Source organism: Macrotis lagotis, chromosome 4 (genome assembly GCF_037893015.1).
Source record: "Macrotis lagotis isolate mMagLag1 chromosome 4, bilby.v1.9.chrom.fasta, whole genome shotgun sequence".
Classification (NCBI taxonomy): Eukaryota; Metazoa; Chordata; class Mammalia; order Peramelemorphia; family Peramelidae; genus Macrotis; species Macrotis lagotis.
Window position 1 is genome coordinate 252134948 of NC_133661.1, and position 20438 is coordinate 252155385.

At 37.1% G+C, this 20438-nt stretch overlaps 1 protein-coding gene across 1 annotated transcript in view; it reads right to left on the reverse strand.

Moving 5' to 3' along the window:
- Positions 1-19922, reverse strand: part of PAPLN (papilin, proteoglycan like sulfated glycoprotein) — an 84030-nt gene extending 64108 nt beyond the window's left edge. The window contains exons 1-3 of the mRNA XM_074235778.1: positions 19896-19922; positions 16765-16845; positions 2970-3085 (exon numbers count right to left, since the gene is read on the reverse strand). Coding sequence (XP_074091879.1) covers positions 2970-3085; positions 16765-16845; positions 19896-19907 — 209 coding nt within the window. The 5' untranslated portion in view covers positions 19908-19922. The remainder of the gene's footprint in view (positions 1-2969; positions 3086-16764; positions 16846-19895) is intronic.
- Between the last annotated feature and the right edge of the window lie 516 nt (positions 19923-20438).

Below are 20438 nucleotides of genomic sequence, written 5' to 3' on the forward strand. Positions count from 1 at the left end.
GGGCTCAACTCTCACCTCTGATACTTACTACCTTTATCACCTTGGACAAATCACTTAACCTTCCTGAGTCTCAACTAACTCTTCTGTAAAAACAAGACAGATGGTCTAAGTTTTCTGAAGCACTGATTCCAAGAGTAATTGAGAAGTAATGATTTTTTAAAGCATTAAATAAATACAAACACACACACACATATTTATAAGTATACATTTATATACTATACATGTATAGGTATATATAATATATTCATGTGATATTTTATATTTATATTTAGAGACTGAGGACTGGATGATAGAAAGTTGACTTTAGAGCCCAAAACACTTGTTTGTCCCTGGATAAGTCATTCTACTTCTGAGGGTTATTTTCTAAAATCATAAAGTGCAGAGAAGGTGCTACCTGCATTGGTAGATAAAATTCCCTTACTTGGGAGTTCCCTAGACTAATGAAATCACAGGTCCAGTCTCCTTCCTCCCCTTTTTTTTTTAAATATACCTAGCCAGGGGGCATCTAAGTGATATAGTGGATGGAGCACTGGCCCTGGAGTAAGGAGGACCTGAGTTCAAATTCAATCTCAAACTCTTAATAATTACTTAGTTGTATGACCCTAGGCAAGGCACTTAACTCCATAGCCTTACAAAATACATATCATGCATATATGTATATGCCTAGAAAAAGCATGGAAACATATTTTGCATGACTGCACATGTATAACACTATATCAAATTGCTTTCTTTTCAACATTGGAAGAGGGAGGGAGGGGAAGAATGTGGAACTCAAAAATTTTCTAAAAGAACTGGGTTAAGAATTTTTCTTACATGTAACTGATGGAAAATAAAATATTAAATGAAAACAAAAGTATATATATATATATATATATTTTTTTTTTTTTTAAATGTCTAGCCAAACCTTTCCCCACAACCCGGCAGCCAGATTCTGAAATTCTGACTCTTTTTTTTCAAGGGAACCAAATATTACCTCTCTCTCCTGAAGTCTATCAGAAAGTTGGTGTTTTGGGGGTGAGCACAGAGCTGTATCCAGAGATATGGGGACACATGAAAGAATCATCCACAAAAGACTTGGTGTCTGCTCATTGGAATAAAAGAGACTTTTTAAAAAAAGTGTCTGGGCCTGTGACTTCATTGCTAGGGAACTTCTGGGGAGGAAGCTTCTTCTACTGATGGCACTGAGCAGCATTATGTAGACTTAAAGAGTTGGCCAAAAAGCAAGCCATTTCCTTGGCCAGGTTCTCAGGGTTTGAAGCCAGGTCTTCTTCAATCAAAGACATATCAAGAGTGAAGTTTAACAAAAGTATAAATTGAAGCAATTTCCACACAAGATAAGTTTATTAATAGGGCATTCCTAAGAAAGGAATCTCCAGCCTGCCTCCATTTATACCAAAGCCCCAGGGGGAGGACCAATAGGGCTTTTAAAGCCTGGGTATGCCTTCTGATTGACCTGACATACATCATTTCAATCTCCCCTGGCAAAGACAAGGCAATCCTAATTAGTGGACATTTTAATGAAGAGGTGGGTTTGATAATTTTCAGTTCCTCCCTAATACTTCAGATCCCACTTCCTCTCCCCTTCCCCCCCACCCCCACCCCTCAATTCTCATGTGAAAGAATTAATTTGCTGCTAGGGAAAGTTGGCTAACCTTGGAATGTGGCAGCAAGTATACCCCCTCGACGCTTCAATAGCCTCTAGTGAACTTGGCTGGAAAAACCATCCCAATCAGGACTTCCCCAGCTTCATCTCCTTATGGACTAGGTCCCCTCCAACTAAGGGACAAACCCCCTGGGGAGGGCCAAGCTCAGGAAACAGAATTAAGGGGCCCACTTTTGAGGGGCCCAGCCCTCACTGGTTAATAGCAGATGCCTCGGGGGCTGGAATCACATTACTAAATCACACATTACTTTAGAAACTTCCTGCCCTTGAGAAGTGGAATCTGACAAAATAAGCCAAAAAAAAAGATGTATTACAGTATAACAGAATATTAATTTTTCTCAGGCACAAATACAAAAATACAAAATATGTATCATTTTTTTTGAAAGGCAATTATGTGATGCAGTGAATGGAATACTGGACCAAGGTTAAGAAGACCTGTGATCAAAACTGGCCTCAGATACTTATGAGTTGTGTGATCCTGGCCAAGTCATTTAACCCTGCTTGCCTTAGTTTCCTCATGTTTAAAGAACTATATGGGGGGCAGCTAGGTGGCTTAGTGAATAGAGCACGGGCCCTGAGGTAGAAGGATCTGAGTTCAAACTTGACTTTAGACACTTAATAATTACCTAGCTGTGTGACCTTGGGCAAGTCACTTAACCTCATCATCTTAAATAAATTTTTTTAAAAAAAGAATGATATAGGCAGCTAAGCGGCACAGCAGATAGCATGCTGGGTCTGAAGTTAGGAAGACCCATTTCTTGTGTTCAAATCTGGCCCCAGATACCCAATTAACTGTGTGACCCTGGCTAAGTCACTTCACTCTGTTTGCCTCAGTTTCCTCATCTGTAAAATGAGCTGGAGAAGGAAATGGCAAAGTACTCCAGTATCCCTGCCATGAAAACCCCAAATGGGGTCAGAAAGAGACACACAAGACTGAAAAACGACTGAACAACAACAAAGAGCTACACAAAGTATGGTTATTTCTTTTATATCCCCTTTAGCACCTAGCATAATAAGTGTTGCATGAACTGGGGAGCATCTGTACTTGACAAAGAAGGCTAGGGGCAGAGAAAACTATCAACCAAGTATCTATTAAATTGAAGATGTTGGAAGAAAAAGATGATATGATTTGCAAAAAATCAATTTACACAATCTCCTCGAGCATAAACTGAGATCTACTTTTCTTCTCTAGCCTCTTGCTTCATAATCCTAATAGGCGAACCAGGGAACCAATAAATAATCTGTCTCAGATGTCACAGTTTATTAATGAGACTGATTTTGAAAACTTAATCAGAATTTTTAATACCTCTGGAAGTGGCAATGTCGCTCCTGGAAACTGACCCCACCACCACAGGTCCTGCTGCATTGGCTCCACTCTCCCCAGACGCCCCAGCCTTCATTTTGCCTTCTCACCTTCCTTGCCTGTTGGGAAAGAAACACCCACGAGGGTGAGGTTGGCTAAGTTGAGCTTCTGCATCCACCAGATCAAGGATGGAAAGGTTCCCGGAACTGGTCTATAAAGGGGCTCAGATTGGAGAGGGAAGTTCTAGATTACTTAACAGCTCTTAGAGTGAATCAGGACAACCATTTATATAATAATAGTATGAGGAGAACGAACTTTGAGAGATTTGAGACCACTGATCAAATTCCATTACTACGCAAGATCCCAGAGGGTGACAAGAGAGGTGATGACCTCAAGATGCAGAGTAAGATGTATATTTTCAGATATAGCCAATGTGGGAATTTGTTTTGATTATTACAAGAATTTTTTTTTATTCTTTTTTATCAATAGTGGAAGCACCAAGGGAGGGGAGAGAGATAAGGTAGAAAAAAAAAGAAAGAAAACATCTTTGCAGCATATTTTCAAAACATGCAGAGAAGAGAGGGAAAAGTCAAAAAGAGGTCCAGACAAGCAGAACAGCTTTGAAAACTAGAAGGATGAATTTAGATACTTAAAAAAAAAAGCAAGCTGTGACAAATATAACATTACTGCACACAATCCTCTTACTCTCTTCTACTATGTATTTGAAAATGTTCATTTTATTTGATGTTTATTATGTTCCAAATTAAGATTTTTTTTAAATCATGATGTCACTTTTAAAGTATTTTAGTGTTTTCAAAGGTGGCTAGATTGAATTGTGTATAGAGGACAGAGCCAGAAAAAGTCACCTTTCTAAGTTCAAATTCAGCCTCAGACACCAGCTGGGTGACCCTGATCAAGTCACTTCACCTAATTTGTCTCTGTTTTTCACTTTCTTTCATTCTGTTTTTTTTTTCAAGTCTTCTTGTACAAAATGATTAACACGAATAAACTATACTGGGTTGCTTACTGTTTCAGGGAGGAAAGACAGAGGAGAGGAAAGGAGAAATATAATTTGGAATTCAAAACTTTAAAAATATTTAGAAATTTGTTTTAATATGTAATTAAAGGAAAATAATATATATATAAAATTATAGATAGATAGATAGATAGATAGATAGATAGATAGATAGATAGATAGATAGATAGATATAGATATATACTATGGGGGCGGCTAGGTGGCGTAGTGGATAAAGCACCGGCCCTGGAGTCAGAAGTACCTGGGTTCAAATCCAGTCTCAGACACTTAATATAATTACCTAGCTGTGCGGCCTTGGACAAGCCACTTAACCCCGTTTGCCTTACAAAAAAACCTTAAAAATAATAATAATAATAATAATAATAATAATAATAATAATAATAATACTATGTAGGTGATATATAAGTATTTAATATACACTTTATATATAGCATATTATATATACATACATACACACTAAATTTAATTCATTAGTTCTAAAGCCACATAGTTTGTCTATGTTTGCTGCTGAATCTCATTCTATTTTACATACATATAAAATGAATTGGTTCAAACTTGACCCAAAATCTTTGAAAATTGTTTTATAGTACATAATTTTTTATTCCATATGGAGGCAACTGTGGGTTCTGGAAGGTTCTGCTCTGAGAACAGAGCAAGAAAGATTCAAACTATGCAGTGAACCCTATATTATATGCCTGCTGCCAATGATACAACAATTAAGTTCAATGAAGCTCATGCCAGGGTGACTAACCAAGTTATAGAGGAGCTGTGATCTGTGTTAGTGGAAAGAAAATACTCATCGGCAATTTTATTTTGATCTACAATAATCAATCTACAACCTTGGTGGATGCAGTTTCTCTCAGAAGTTCAGAGAGCTAGGACAGTCCTAGGGGACCATCCAAGGGTAATGTTATCCCCGTCCAGAGGAAGAAAAACAAAATAAAACAACCCTCCCAAAAAAACTACAGAATCTGAATGAACACTACATTCACTTTTAAAAAAATTTATCTTATGTATTTCTTTCCTTTCTCATGGCTTTCTTTCTTTTCCCTTAATCCTAATTCCTTATACTGAAAATGTCTCTGTAAACATGTTAAACACAAATATGTATGTACAATTTTCACTTGACTATTTGTCACTGAGGGGAGGGGTCTGGGAAGGATGGGAGGAAGGAAATTATATAACTTAAAAATATGCATATGCATGTGGATGAATGTTGAAAAACTTTCATAACATGTAATTGGAAAAATAAAATAAAATATCAATAGAAAGAAGAAAAAATTACAGTATCAAAAACAAGAGTGGATTCACCACCAATCAAGGAAATTAAAGCAATAATTATAAGTGCCCAACTTTATGCAATAATTCTGATTATTTTTTTAAAAAGAATAATTTATCTAGAAAGAAATATCCCTCAAATACCAAAATGACCAAAGCAGCAATTTTTATATAGTGGTAAAGAACTAGAAACAAAGGAAATGCTCAGGTAACAAAGAATTGGAAAAACAAAACCATCCATAAGTACAAAAATATAGTAGCTCTTTTTGAGATAGCAAAAAAATTGGAAACAAGGCTACCTTGTACTGAAATAACTGAAAAATTAAGTTATAGAACATAAACGGACTGTTTTATTTACTAGGAAAACAATTTTATACAAGGACAACAATATCATAAAGATAGATAACTGAAAGTTTTAAGAACTTTGATCAGCATAATGACCAACCACAATTCCAGAGGACACATAATAAAACAGACTACTCACCTCCTGATAAAGAAGCGATAGACTAAATGAGACATATTTTGTTTTGGACATGACCAATCAGGAAATTTGTGTTGCTTGACTATCCATGTTTGTAAAAGATATTTTGTTTTTCTTGATTGGTCAAGGTGGGAGGAGAGGAAGAGGAGAAAGAGAATTTGGACCTGAAAATTAAATAAAGTTTTATTTAAATGTAGGCCACATGGCATATGGATGTAGCATTGCCCATGAATGCTTCATATGTCATCACGGGTTTGTCTACAAACGGTTCACAGGGAAGTAGATTATCTCCTCTTCTTTCTCTCCAAAAGAGACTTTCATTCCTTCTGGGAGGGAAGCAGAAGTCTGGGGCCAGAGGACAGAGAAGGGTACTAGGTTAGAATTAGATCTGTCTGCTCCCTTAAATATTATTATTCTAAGGTAAGTAAATTTTAGATTCAGCTCAACTCCTGATCACTCTTCTCTTTTTTTTTTTTTGCAAGGCAAATGGGGTTAAGTGGCTTGCCCAAGGCCACACAGCTAGGTAATTATTAAGTGTCTGAGACTTGATTTGAACCCAGGTACTCCTGACTCCAAGGCTGGTGCTTTATCCACTACGCCACCTAGCGGCCCCCTGATCACTCTTCTTAATGAGAAAGAGGAAAGGAGTACTCCAACTTTCATATCCAAGATTTGAACCCTTTCTCACCAGAAGCCAGTTCTATAATGAACACACAAAGGAAATAACAAATAAACTCATTTAACTGAGTCTGTGGGATAACAAAAATCAGAAAAAGACAAGTATGAGGCAATATAAATTAAAGGGAACTCTACTATTGGGAACAGAGGTATTTCAACTCAACAAAGAGAAAGATTCCAAGATTTCACTTGAAAGTAAATTCCTTGAAATCTCTAAGTATAACAACCTAGGGTTAGAGGCATGATAACAACCGTTAGTTTCTATACATGTTTAATTTTCCCCCTTATGGACTTGAAAAGAGGTTGGAATGGTACATCTTTTCTCTCTGAGAGAAATGGTTATTAATAACCAATTAATATTGGGGAGATCCAGGGATTTTTCCCTTTCTATTTCCTCATTCAAATTCAAGTCTTTGTGAAATACATTACTGACAGATGAGATTGCCCAAATATTCTGGGTATGCTTCTTATCCCACTCAACTAGAAGATAAAGAGAATCTAATCTCTGTGAATTCTGGTTCATTGTGTTCTACTCAGGCGGGACTGAATTAATACAGGAGTAGATATAGTCTAAGAGTGACATGCTCAGAGTTATGTTCCTTTGAGCCAAGAGTTATATAATTTTTTTAAAAAAATAGACACACTCCAAATGAAGGATAGCTAAATTGTGGTACATGAATATGATAGAATATATTGAGTTAAAAAACAGTGACATTGAAGAATTTAGAAAAACATGAAAAAACTTAAATGAACTGGTGCAGAGTAAAACAAGACAAATCAGGTAAACAACACAGACAAAAATTACAATAAGGAGAGAGGAAGGAGAAGAGAGGAGGGAGGAAGGAGGAAGGGAGGGGGAAAGGAAGAGAGGTTCCTAGATGAACCTGGAAAAGAGGTATGGAAATGTATTTTTTTTTTGCAAGAATGGAGGGAACTATAAATACAGAATATGACATGCTATCAGGCTTTAGTTTCTGTGTGGTTTAATTTTGCTGGAATATTTTTTTTTCTTTCTTTCTCTTTTGCTCTGTTATGAGCAATGGTTGACTTGCCAGATCCAGAAGATGGAGGGTGTTGAGATGTATTCAAAAATACAGGCAATGATTAAAAAGAAATAAGCTATTAGAAAATTTTAAAGGAAATGTGATCTAGAATAATCAAATATTATTCCCAAATTCATATTGTTCAAAATCCTGTTTTACCACATTTAGAAAGTGGAGCTGATTTACCTAGGGATATATAACAAATCTGAGGTGGCATTAGAATTCAATGACAGAAGTGCTTAGAAAGGGTTATTTGCCTTATGCTAATAAATGTGGGTTTTTCTGCCTCTCAGAAAAGTGTAACTTAGTTTTCCAGGCACATTCCCTAGGGCAAGGTGCAAGAATAATTTGGTATGTTGTTTTTAGATTCTCCAGTTCAACTATCTTGATACTTTAAGATGCCTGTGGAATTTCCAATGCATGTGGAGCAGAATGCCTTGCCCTCATTCTTTCAAAAATACTCTGCCTTCCTCTGTGTCTCAGCACTGAGTCTTCTCCACCCTGCTCAGTGAGCTCCAATGACTCAAACTCTTCCTTCAGAACCTGCCCTTCCCCACATTTTCAATCTTCTTACATCTTATTTCCTCTCCACCACCACCACCAACCCCCATGTACACATCAATTCAGTGGTACCAGTCACTATCCTTGCACTCCTCCAATCAATCATGGTTCATGTCCTGGCTCTGGGTATTTTCACTGATTGTTTCTCCCATGCCCGTAAGTCTCCTCCTCATCATCAAATCTATCTCCTGGCTTCCCTCAAATCCAGGTAAAATTCACCTTTCCTAATCCTTCTTAATTCTAGTGCCTTCCCTGTGTTGATTATCTCCAATTTAATGTGAATCTAACTTTTTGGTACATACTTTGTTTGTATTGTTGTTTCCCCATTAGACTGTGAGTTCCCTCGCCTTTCTTGTATCCCTCATAAATAGTATAATGTCTGGCAATACAGTAGACACTCAAAAAATTGTTCATTAACTGTTTTCTTACTTTTTCCAATTTTTCACATACTACATTATCCAGCTACACTGGTCTCAGACCAAGCAGTTCAGTGCTACTTGGTCCATCATGTCTGAAATGCTCTGTCTCCTCACAGAAACCTCAAGACTCAGTTCAAGTTTTATCTTCTGCAGGGGTCCTTTCCTGGTGCCCTCCATGCCAACTGCTAGTGCCTCCCCCTCTCAGACTACCTTCCCTCTACTCTGTATATATCTTGTGTGTACATAATTATTTATATTTTGTCTCCCCACTGGAGGCAGCTTGTAGTGGCATGGACAAAGTGCTAGGCTTGGAGTTAGGCAGACTTTAGTTGAAATCCCATCTCAAACACTTTTTGGTGTGACTCTGGAAAAATCACTTAATTTCTGACTCGGTTTCCTCAATTGCAAAATGGATTATTGTGAGGATCAAATGAGTTAATATTTGGCACATAAATACTATAGGAAATAATTATTTCTTTCCCTTCCCACATTAAATTGTGAGTTCCCTGAAGGCATAATCTGTTTTTGCCTTTCTTTGCACTTTCAGTGCTATGTTGACACATAGTAAGTTCTTAATAAATTCTTGATGATTGATTATATAGAGAATAGAATTGTTATTGTGCATTCATGTCTGACTCTTTGTGACCCCTTTTGGGGTTTTCTTGGCAAATAAACTGAAAGAGTTTGCCATTTTCTTTTTTCCAGCTCAGTAAATAGGTGAGGAAACTGAGGCAAACAGGGCTAAATGACTTGCTTAAGGTCATACAACCCTTAGGAGTTCAAGCCAGATTTAAACTCCCATTCCTATACTCTATCCACTGCACCATCATACTGACAAAGCATACTGTCCATCAATTAAACAATTCACACTACACCAAAGTTATAGGTTTGGTATAGGATAAAGAACCTTTGACTTGGAAGATAAAATGGCTGGCCTTAAGACCTTCCTTTGCCACTGTATGACCTTTAGACCACAAAATGGGCATAATGATATCTGAACAATTTACAGTCCATAATTCCCGGAGGCTCAAATGAGATAATGCATATTAATAACTCTGCTATCATAAAGTGTTTTTATACATAATTTTAAAAACTTGGCAAACATCAGCATCTTTGTATGCAAAGAGCAGAAAATAAGGATCACAAAAGAAACCATAAATTTCTACTTTGCATTTCTTTCTTTTTTTTTTTTTAGATTTTTTGTAAGGCAAATGGGGTTAAGTGGCTTGCCCAAGCCTACACAGCTAGGCAATTATTAAGTGTCTGAGGTCAAATTTGAACCCAGTTCCTGTCTCCAGGGCTGGTGCTTTATCCACTGCACCACCTGTGCTTTATCTACTACGCCACCTAGCTTCCCCTACTTTGCATTTCTTTTCAAAATTTTGTAATAAACTCAATTATAAAAATTCAATTCTGTTGTAATTGATTCAATTGTATTCTGCTTCTCTGCAATTCCCTCTGAACTTCCTTCTGTTCTCTTTTTTGATTTTTAAAAAAATGTGATAACTTTCATTTCTTTCCCCCCTTTTTTTGGCATCCCTAACTCTAGTTCCCCTTTCCTTTACAAAATCCCCACAATTTAAAAAAAAGTAACAAACATAATTCAGTAAAAAAAAAAATCTGTATATGGGGCATTTCCAAAAATAAAAGCACTGCATAAATGTGAGTTATGATTTTTATTTATAGATGTGACCCAGGTAAACTGGTATGTATCCATATCTACCCCCCAAAACACCAAAAACATGAAATTCTTGATTAAATGCTATTATAATAAGCATTTCTGTATATTTTCTTCTAGTGTTCAACTACTAAACTCTGACTTACCCTTAAATCAAACCCTAACTCTAGAATCTACCACCATTATCATTTATCATTTCTGCCATTCCAGTTCTAAGCTTGTTTCTCTCTCTGTGTGTCTCTGTTTCTCTGTCTCTCTATCTCTGTCTCTCTGTTTCTATCTCTTTCTGTTTCTGTCTGTCTGTCTGTCTCTCTCTCCACACACACACACACACACACACACACACACACACACACACACACACGTGCGCACCCCTACCTGCCTGCACTCCCAATTCCAAGTTTAAAATCTGAAGTCAAAGAAGATAGAAGAGAAACTGAGTCCTACAGGGCTTGTGCCTGGAGATTGAATGCCCAAGACGTATTGAATTCTGCCTCCATGTTGATAATGAGCAGCAGACCAAGGGTTCAGGTCTAATCATGAAGCATGAATTCTAGGTGTAGAAGGAATATCTCAAGTATATTACTTCAGGAAATCTCTTTCTCACCTTTGCTTCAGTTTCCCAGGAGTCAGGAAGACATGGGTTTGAATCCCATCTCAGATTCTTACTAGTTATGTGACCTTGGGTAAGCTGTAAGACCTTATCTTTATCTTAAGTGCCTTTATCCACAAAATAAAGGGATTCAACTATAACCTTTAAGGTACCTTCAGTCTATGATCTATGATCTCAAGACCTCTGTATGTTAGAAGCCCAGGGATTCTTTTTTAAAGAGGGCTCAACAAATAAATGACTTATACAATGAGCATAATGATATAAAGAAAAAAGGAAAGAAGACTTCTGAATTCTAATCAATATAATGAACAATTCTGATACCTTTAGGGAGAAAGGTGGTATATAACAGGTGCAGACTTCTAATCCTAAATCATTCATTTTTTGACCATGGCTTAATGCTGATTTGTTAGAAAAATTCTATAGATTGAAGAGGAAAGAGGGTTCCTAGAAAATAGAAACAATATAAAAAAAAAAGAGCATCCAAAAATGGTGCTTTTTTGTTTGTTTTTAAACAGAGGGCTTGAAGTACCCAGGGAAAAATAAGGAGGTTCAATCTCATATGGTACCTCCTGGGAAAGAGAGCAATTAGTTGGTAGGGAAGAGTTGATTTATTTGGCCCTACCCATACCCTACCCCTTTCTCCACCTTCCTGATTGTTGGTCCCTGACAGAGGTTCCTGCCTCAGGCAGGGAGGGAGTCACAGGCGCTAGTGTCACCAGACAGATTTTGAACCTGAACTCACCTCACCTCCGGTCCCACCCCAAGTCCCACCTCTGGGCCCAAGCTGCCTCTTTCTCTCCTGACCCAGAGGGAAGCAGTCCTTTGCTGACACAGCCTGAAATGACATTATTGTTCAGTTATTTCTGTCCTGGCCAATACTTCGGGACCCTATTTAGGGTTTTCTTGGCAGAAACACTGAAATGTTTTACCATTTCCTTCTCCAACTCAGTTTACAGATGAGGAAACTGAGGTAAAAAGGTGAAGTGACTTGCCCAAGGTCACATAGCTAGTATCGGATACCATATTGGAACTCAGTGTTCTATCCTCTATGCCATATAACTGTGAGGAGCTATTATTATATCCATATTATAGGTGAGGAAACTGAGGCTGAGAAAGGTCCCTTGTGAATCGCCCAGGGTCACAGTCAGTAAAAACTGGAGGCAAGATTCAAACTTAGGTCTTCTGAGTTCTAATTCATCTTTAAAAATGGTTTGGGGATGAGGAAGTTTTAGGGTAAAGAATGATGAAGGAAGGAGAGAAGGCTGCTGCATGATGACCTTCTTCCCCACCACAGACAAGCCCCTTGATTGGACTGTGGGACTTTCCCAGGGAATCCCAGGCAGGGGTATCTCCAGTGAATAGACCACTCACATGTACCCAACCTCCTCAAAAATATTTTTACCACTACCTAGAGAATGAGTCAAATGACCAGTTTGGGATAGAGAAGGGATCTGAAGCTACGACGTCCAGGCTTCCAAAACACCTCTCTCTCTCTATCCATTATACCATCCTGCCTGTAATAATTATAATAATAAATTATGGAACTGAGCTATGTAGTCAGGAGAAATTTAGTAATTCAATTCATCACTACTACCAAAACCATCAGGCTGCATTGCCATGGATCATCTGACCCTTACTGAAGCATCTCATTCACAAAAAAAATAAAATAATTAATTTCTCTTCTGTATCTAACATACAAAAAAGAATTAGCATTCCATATACAAGATAAAATACAAAAAAAGTTTGCACATGAAATCCTGAATCTCTACTATGTACAATTTGCTTTTTTAAAAGAATATAAAGGGCAGTTTGGTGGCATAGTGGATAGAGCACTGGCCCTGGAGACAAGAGGACCTTAGTTCAAATATGGCCTCAGACACTTAATAATTACTTAGCTGTGTGACCTTGGGAAAGTCACTTAATCCCACTGCCTTGCAAAAAAAAAATAAATTATATAGTAAATTTAACACGCTACTTTCAAAGCTGTCCTTATCTATGCCTCGTTCTGAACTAATTTCTATTCTCTGTCTTTAAGATTTTTCAATGACCTTATCTTCTTTTATTGCTAGTTGGTGTTTATTTCCAATATAATCACTGATCTACCTCTCCCCCAAATCAATTTAAAAAAAAAAATAAAACCCTTATAACAAATAAACATTGTCAAGCAAAATAAAATCATATACTCCCTTGTCCATCATCTCTCTGTCAAGAGGCTGGTGGCTTACTTCATTATCAGTCCTCTGGAGTTATATTTGGCTATTGATCAGATTTCTAAAGTCTTTAAAAATTGTTTTTCTTTAAAATGTTGCAGGTATGGAGTAAGTTATCACCCTGTTTCTCTTCACTCTGCATCTGGTAATACAAATATTCCTAGAGTTCTCTAACATCTCTAACATCATTTCTTATGTTCCATCTTTTTACTATTACCCAAATTATGGGCATCTTCCCTCATTTTCTGGTTCTTTTCTACAACAACAGCAAAAAAAACCAAACCTGATAATACTTTTATTTGTAGATGTCCTTCATTTCCTCTTTCTTTGATCTCTTTGGGGTATGGGATTCATAATGGTATCTATGCTCAAAGTGCACTTATAGTTTTAGTGACTTTTTGTTACTAGTTCCAAAAAGATCTCCTGAGTGACTGAACCAATTTACAACTCCTCCAATAGTATATTAGTATTCATATCTTCTTGTATACTTCCTCCAAAGACTGTGATTTTCCTTTTTTGTCAATTTGGTGTACCATTCTGCTTCAGACACTTACTGGTTATGTGACCCTGGGCTAGTCATTTAACTTCTGACTACCTCAATTTACTTAAGTATAAAATGAAATAGCACCTATTTCACAGGGTTGTTGTGAGGCTCAAAAGAGATAATATTTGTAAAAACATGTAGCACCATACCTGCCACATTGTGGGCTTTATAAAATGTTTATTTCCTCCATCTCTCTCACCTGCTTCTCCTTCTCTTCCTTACATGCTCTAGAAATTATCCAAGAATTCAACATCATTGAAATGAACCTTTACAGAGTTCATCCAGAACTGATGGCCATTCTCCAATTGATAAATGGTCAAAAGAAATAAACAGTTTTCAGATGAAGAAATTTCCATATAGTCATAAAAAAATGCTCTAAATCATCCAGAACTGATCTAGACATCACTGAAACAACCACCCAAGGACACTCACTCAAATCCTAACTTCTACACAAAACTTTTCCTGGTTTTCCTCAGTTTCTAACTCAAATGTCTTCCTCTCTCAAATAAACTTCACCTATTAAATATATATATATATATATATATATATATATACATACATACATGCACATAGATATAAGCTGTGTATAGTGCATATGTGAATGTGTATACACATGTGATTTGTACACATGTACATGTATGTATATTATCTAAATGTTTACAAATTATATTCCCATTAGAAAGTGAAATCCTTCCTTATACTCAGAGAAGGTTGAAATGGGTACAAGATTTAGAAATTAAAGGTGATACCATAAGCCAATCAGGAGAAGAAAGAATAGTCTGTCAGATCTATGGAATGGAAAGAAGTTTATAAACAAAGAAGAGATAGAGAACATAATAAATTGCAAAATGAATAATTTCAACCTCATGAAATTTTCAAAATTTTGCACAAACAAAATCAATGCAACCAAAACTAGAAGGAATGCAGAAAGATAGGAAATAATTTTCACAGCTAGTGTTTATGAGAAAATACTCATTTCTAAACTATATAAAGAACTAAATCAAATTTATAAGAATGCAAGTCACTCTCCAATTGATAAATGTTCAAAGGAAATGAATAGTTTTCAGATGAAGAAATTAAAATTTTCATATAATCATGAAAAAATGCTCCAAATCATTATCGATTAGAGAATTACACATTACAATACCGCTATCAAAGGCTTAAATGGAAAAAAAAAGGAAAATGATGGAAGTTGGAGAGGATGGAGAAAAACTGAAGTCAGTGGAACTCTACTGTAGGTGGAATTGTGAACTGAGCAAACCATTCTGGAGACCAAAGGGCAATAAAATTGTCCATACCCTAAGATTCAGCAATACCACTACCTTGTCTATAATCCCCAAATCCTCTTGTACAAAAAATATTTATAAATTCTTTTTTGTAGTGGTAAAGTATTGGAAATGGAGGGAATGTCCATCAATTGGGAAATAGCTAAACAAACAATGGCATAAGAATGTGAAGGAGGGTCAGCTGGGGGAGTAGGTAGAGCACCAGCCCTGGAGTAAGGAGGACTTGAGTTCAAATCTGGCCTTGGATACTTAATACTTAGCTGTGTGACTTAGGCAAGTCACTTAATCCCAATACCTTACAAAAGAAAGAAAGAAAGAAAGAAAGAAAGAAAGAAATCAATCAATCAATCAATCAATCAATCAATCAATCATGAGTGGACAAACCTCAGAAAAACCTAGAAAGACTTGCATGAGCTGTTACTGAATGAAGTAAGAGAACCAGGAGATCATTATAAACAGCAACAACAACAACAACATTGTAAGATGCAACTATGATGGATGCAGTTCCTCTCAGCAGTTCAGAAATCAAGGACAATCCTGAGAGACCTGCTATGGAAAATGTCATCCACATCCAGGAAAAAAAACTATGGATTCTGAATGCAGAGCAAAGCATACTATATAGGTTCACTTTTTAAAACTATCTTATATTTTTCTGTCTTTCTCATTGCTTTTTCCCTTAATTCTAATTCTTCTTTCAGAACATGACTAATATAGAAATATGTTAAATGTGATTTTTACATAAGCAATGTATATTAATATATCAGATTGCCATGGGGAAGGGAGATAGGAAAGGAGGGTGGTAGAAAAATGTAGAACTCAAAAGCTTGCAAAAGGATGGATTTTGAAAACTATCTTCACATATAATTGGAAAATAAAGAAAAAATGAAAGAAAAAAATTATTTTAAAAAGGAATGTGATATCCTTGAAATCAAGAAATGATCTCTTTTTTTTTGGTTTTCTTTATATTCCCAGCACTTAAACACAGTGCTTGGCATCTAGCAGGCACTTAAATTATGATGATAATAATAACAAATGATAATTAATTAATAAATGACTTATTGCCATTTGACATCACTTGAAAGAGTTCTAAATTCTTTCTTCCTATCCTCTAGGAAATTAACCTATACCAGATTCTAACTAGTCAAGAGTAATTGTCTTACATTTAAATGAGGGTTGATACAGTAGATAGAATGCTGAACCTTGAGTCAGGAAGGCTTGTGTTCAAATGTGACTCTAAACACTAGCCATGGAATCTTGGGAAGTCATTTAACATCTGTTTAATTTAGTTTCCTCATCTGTAAGAAGTAGTTAGTAATTGCACCTAACTCCCAGGATTATTGTGAGGATAAAATGAGATAATATTGGTAAAGTGTTTAAACTGGCACATAATAGGCTCTACATAAATATGACCTGTTGTTGTTTTTAAAGAAAGTCCCAGAATGGAGGAGGACACAAGCAGTGAAAGCTGTTACCCCCTTTCCCCTGGCCCCCATGGGAAGAGCAGAAAGAAAAGACATGTTGTTGATGTAACAGATACAATCACCAATTCTTCCCTTACAGATGTAGACCAAGGTCAAAAATCATCATATAAGTGAACCCATCATCTGACATCAGGCCTAATTTCTTTCTACCATATTATAGCAATCTTGCCTAAATGTTTTCCAAAATATCAAAGAGTCATTCAGAGGCAGGAGAATAATGACGATCAGGACCCAGAAGCTCACATCACTGGATCATCGGAGCAAAGTTTTCAAGCTGGAAGGGATATTAATCCAACTCCTTCATTTTATAAATGGTAAAACTGAGTAACACAGAGATTAAGTGACTTGCTCAGGGTCACACAACTATTGAGTGTTTGAGACAGGATTAGGATAAAGGTCTTCCTGGCTTCAGGTCCAGGGCTGCATAAACTCTGACATACCTCCCTATTAGTTCCCAGCCCTCCTTTCCCTAGAAGGCACTCTCACTTACTGAGGATGCAGGGGATGGTAGTAGCAACAGAAGAGAAGGCAGCAGCAGCAGCGGCGGCAAAAGCAGTTGCTTCTTCATCTCCTGCAGAGAAAAAGGGTTCAGTAAGATCAGTGCTTTCAAAGAGCTCTGGTGTTCAAAGTAGAGAGGGAAAGGACAGGGAGGGAAGCAATCTCCATAAGAATAAAGAAATCTCTAATCAATGCCTCAGGGATCTGAGATGTTCTCTAGCTTGTATCACAATGTTCTCCCTACCATTTATCAAAGTTGGTGGTAACATGATGAAAAGAAATAGTAGATAGGCATGGAGCCAAAGCCAATCCCATTGACAGACTGATGGAGGAAAGTTACCCAATGTGGACACAGAGGAATTTGTATTTTATCCTAAAGGCAATGGGGAGACATTGAAGTTTCTTGAGTCAGACAGACACTGACATCATCAAATAATACACATCAGAAATATCTATTTGGCATCCATGTAGAGATTAGACTAGACCAGAGAGACTGGAAGCTTTGAAACTAGTAAGGAGAGACCAAAAAAGTCCAGGCAAAGGGTGATAAGAAGCCAGACTACAATAGAGCTTGGGATGAAAATAGAAAGAGACAGAGGTCAGCTGAGGAGAGAGTAGAGTATAACCAAAGTAAATGAGAATGAAAAAAAGAGAATGATTCCTAGGTTGTGCACTTAAATAGCTAGAAGAATGCATTGATTTTTTTGTTTGTTTTTTTTTGGGGGGGGTGGATTTTGCAAGGCAATGGGGTTAAGTGACTTGCCCAAGGTCATACATAGCTAGGCAATTATTAAGTGTCTGAGGCCGGATTTGAACTCAGGTACTCCTGGCTCCAGGGCTGGTATTCTATCCATCTAGCCACCCCTAGAAGAATGCATTGATGAAGACTAGGTAACCCACCTAAAACTTAGAGTTGCCTGGAAAACTGGGAGGTTTAGTGATTTGCCTATAGCAATATGTCTCAGAGTTAGGATTTGCACCCAGGTCTTGCTAAGGTCGTGCCACCTCTCATAAAAGCCCTTTACAATTTATTAAGTAGGAGTTAAGTGACTTGCCCAGGGTCACACAACTAGTAAGTATCTGTGGTTTGGATTTGAACTTAGCTCCTCCTGACTGTGGAGCCAGGGCTTTATGCACTACCTAGCTGCCCCTATAAAGTAGTTACATAATCATCATCTAATTTTATTGCACAATAATTCTATGACATTAGCAATGAGATATCCTCATTTTACATATAAAAAAGTGAGATCCAGAGAGGTGACTTGTCCAAGGTCACACTGCTAGTAAGTGGAAGTTGTTCAGTCCTTTTTCAGTTGTGTCTGATTCTTTGTGACCCCAAATGGGATTTTCTTGGCAAAGATATTAGAGTAGTTTGTCATTTCCTTCTCCAACTCATTTTACAGATGGATAAACTGAGGCAAATAGTGATTAAATAACTTGCCCAGGTCTCACAGCTAGTAAGTATCTGAGGGTAGATTTGAACTCAGGTCTCCCTGCCTCCAGACCCAGCCTCTCTATCCTGTCCCTAATAAGTGGAGGAGATAGGAATAAAAGATTTTCTATGTTTTTGTTCCTTGCTCTTTCCCCCATCATCCCAAATGTTATTTGCTTAGGCTGTTGAAAGGTGAACCATAGCCTGGTCCAGGTCCAGTGAATAAATTCTGAATGAACAGAACCTAACCCTATTAAACCCCAAATGTGGTCTTCACTTCATCAACAAGTCTCTTCCTATATGGGTGTGGACTGTTCATAATAAAAATCATATTAAATAATAATATAATAATAATTTATAATAATATAATAATGATAAAAATCATATTAATGAAGCCTCCCATTTTCCATTTTATGGCACTCCCTTCTACAACCACAAGTCATGTCCTTAATTCTAACCAGTTATTTATCAAATGGTATAAACCATGAGGGTAGGATAAAAGTGTGAACCCTCAATAAAATGCAGAATGCCTGTGAAAAAGGAACTTTAAAAATTATCTAGTTCAAAACCATAATTTTGCAGGTAAAGACTATGGAGACCCAGAGTAGCAAAATACTTCACACAAGGTCGCACAGTAAGAGAATACCAGAGACAGGATGAAAATATGTCTTTCAGAACCTGGTCTGGCTACTGGAAACTGGACTCAAACAAGTCTTCCATGGAAAACTGAATTTAGAACACAAAGGCACAATGGATAGAGCTTTAGATGGTATCAGGAAGATGTGAGTTTGAATCCTGACTCAGAAACATACTGACTGTGTAACCCAGAAGGCAAATCATGTAATCTCTGCCTCAGTTTCCTCATGTGTAAAATGAAGGTTATAATAGTACCCACTTCAAGGGCTGTTGTGAAGATCAAATCATATAATATTTGTAAAGCACTTTGCACAGTGGCTGATAAATAGTAGATACCTAATAAACACTTTTTCCTTTCCCTCTCTTCTTCCCTATTGATACAAGGTCAGCAGTGTCATATGAAAAGGAGGGTATATATTTTATATTGCTAAACTTCATGACCCCATTTGGGGTTTTCTTGGTAAAGATCCTGGACTGGTTTTCCATTTCCTTCTTCAGCTTATTTTACAGATGAGGAAATTGAAGTAGACCCTGAGGGTTAAGTGACTTGCTCAGGATCACACAGCTAGTAAGTGTCTGAGGCCAGATTTGAACTCCAGAAGATGAGTCTTCTTGATTCCAGACCCAGCATTCGATCCATTGTCCTACCCAGCATTTCCCAAGACCCACATAGTTCCCTTTCTTTTTTCAGAGAGCATTCTCGACTGACTTCTCTAATAGACAGACAAGTTTGAAGTTGGGAATTTCACCAGTCAGTACAGTCCAAAAAGTAGAATGGGCATCCCTGAGAGGTAGGAAACTCCCTAAGAGAGGTGGTCTTTCAGTTGGATGATCATTTGTCTGAGATATCATAGAAAGATGTCTCGTAGAAGTTAAGACTCAGTTGGGTTCTCTTATAACATGAAAACCTGTAGCTCATAAACAAATACTGCTTTAGCCATAAAAGATCTCTATATTCAGATGGAGAAGCCAATCCACTTCTGGTAGAAGAAGAGACTTTGCTAAAAAATTGAGAACAGAAATCACAAGAACTGGCTTAGATTCCATTGCTCCACCTGTGAGGGCATGCTTCATCCCCATCCATGCAAGCAGGAAACTAGAAAAGCAGCAAAGAAATGAACATATTTGTCAACTGAATGTCACAAATGAGAACATTAAACCTCTTCTCCTCCCCACAAAGTTAGCTATGTATAAAATATCTGCCAAGCCAGTTGGCACTGGTACTGAAAAGCCTTCCCAGTTTTGTTCCAGCTCAGACTTTTTTTCACATTACTCCCCTTCATGCATGTTACATTCTCACCAAACTGAGTGCTTGCTGTTCTGCATTCTTCCTCCATTGCACTTTTATGTTTATTTCTTAGCTTCCTTCAAGGTCAATACATGTACCATCCCCCTCCTTTATTGTTATTTTGTAATTTCTCAATCTTTCTATGTTGTATCTCTCAGTAGACACTATCTACCTTGAAGTCAAGAACTAATTTTCAATGTCATCTTAATATCTCAGCATCTAGGACAGTCAGTATGTATACCAAGTCATATGATTTAAAATTCTCAAATGATGAGTGAATATGGGCATCAGGACCAAAAGAGGGTTTGAG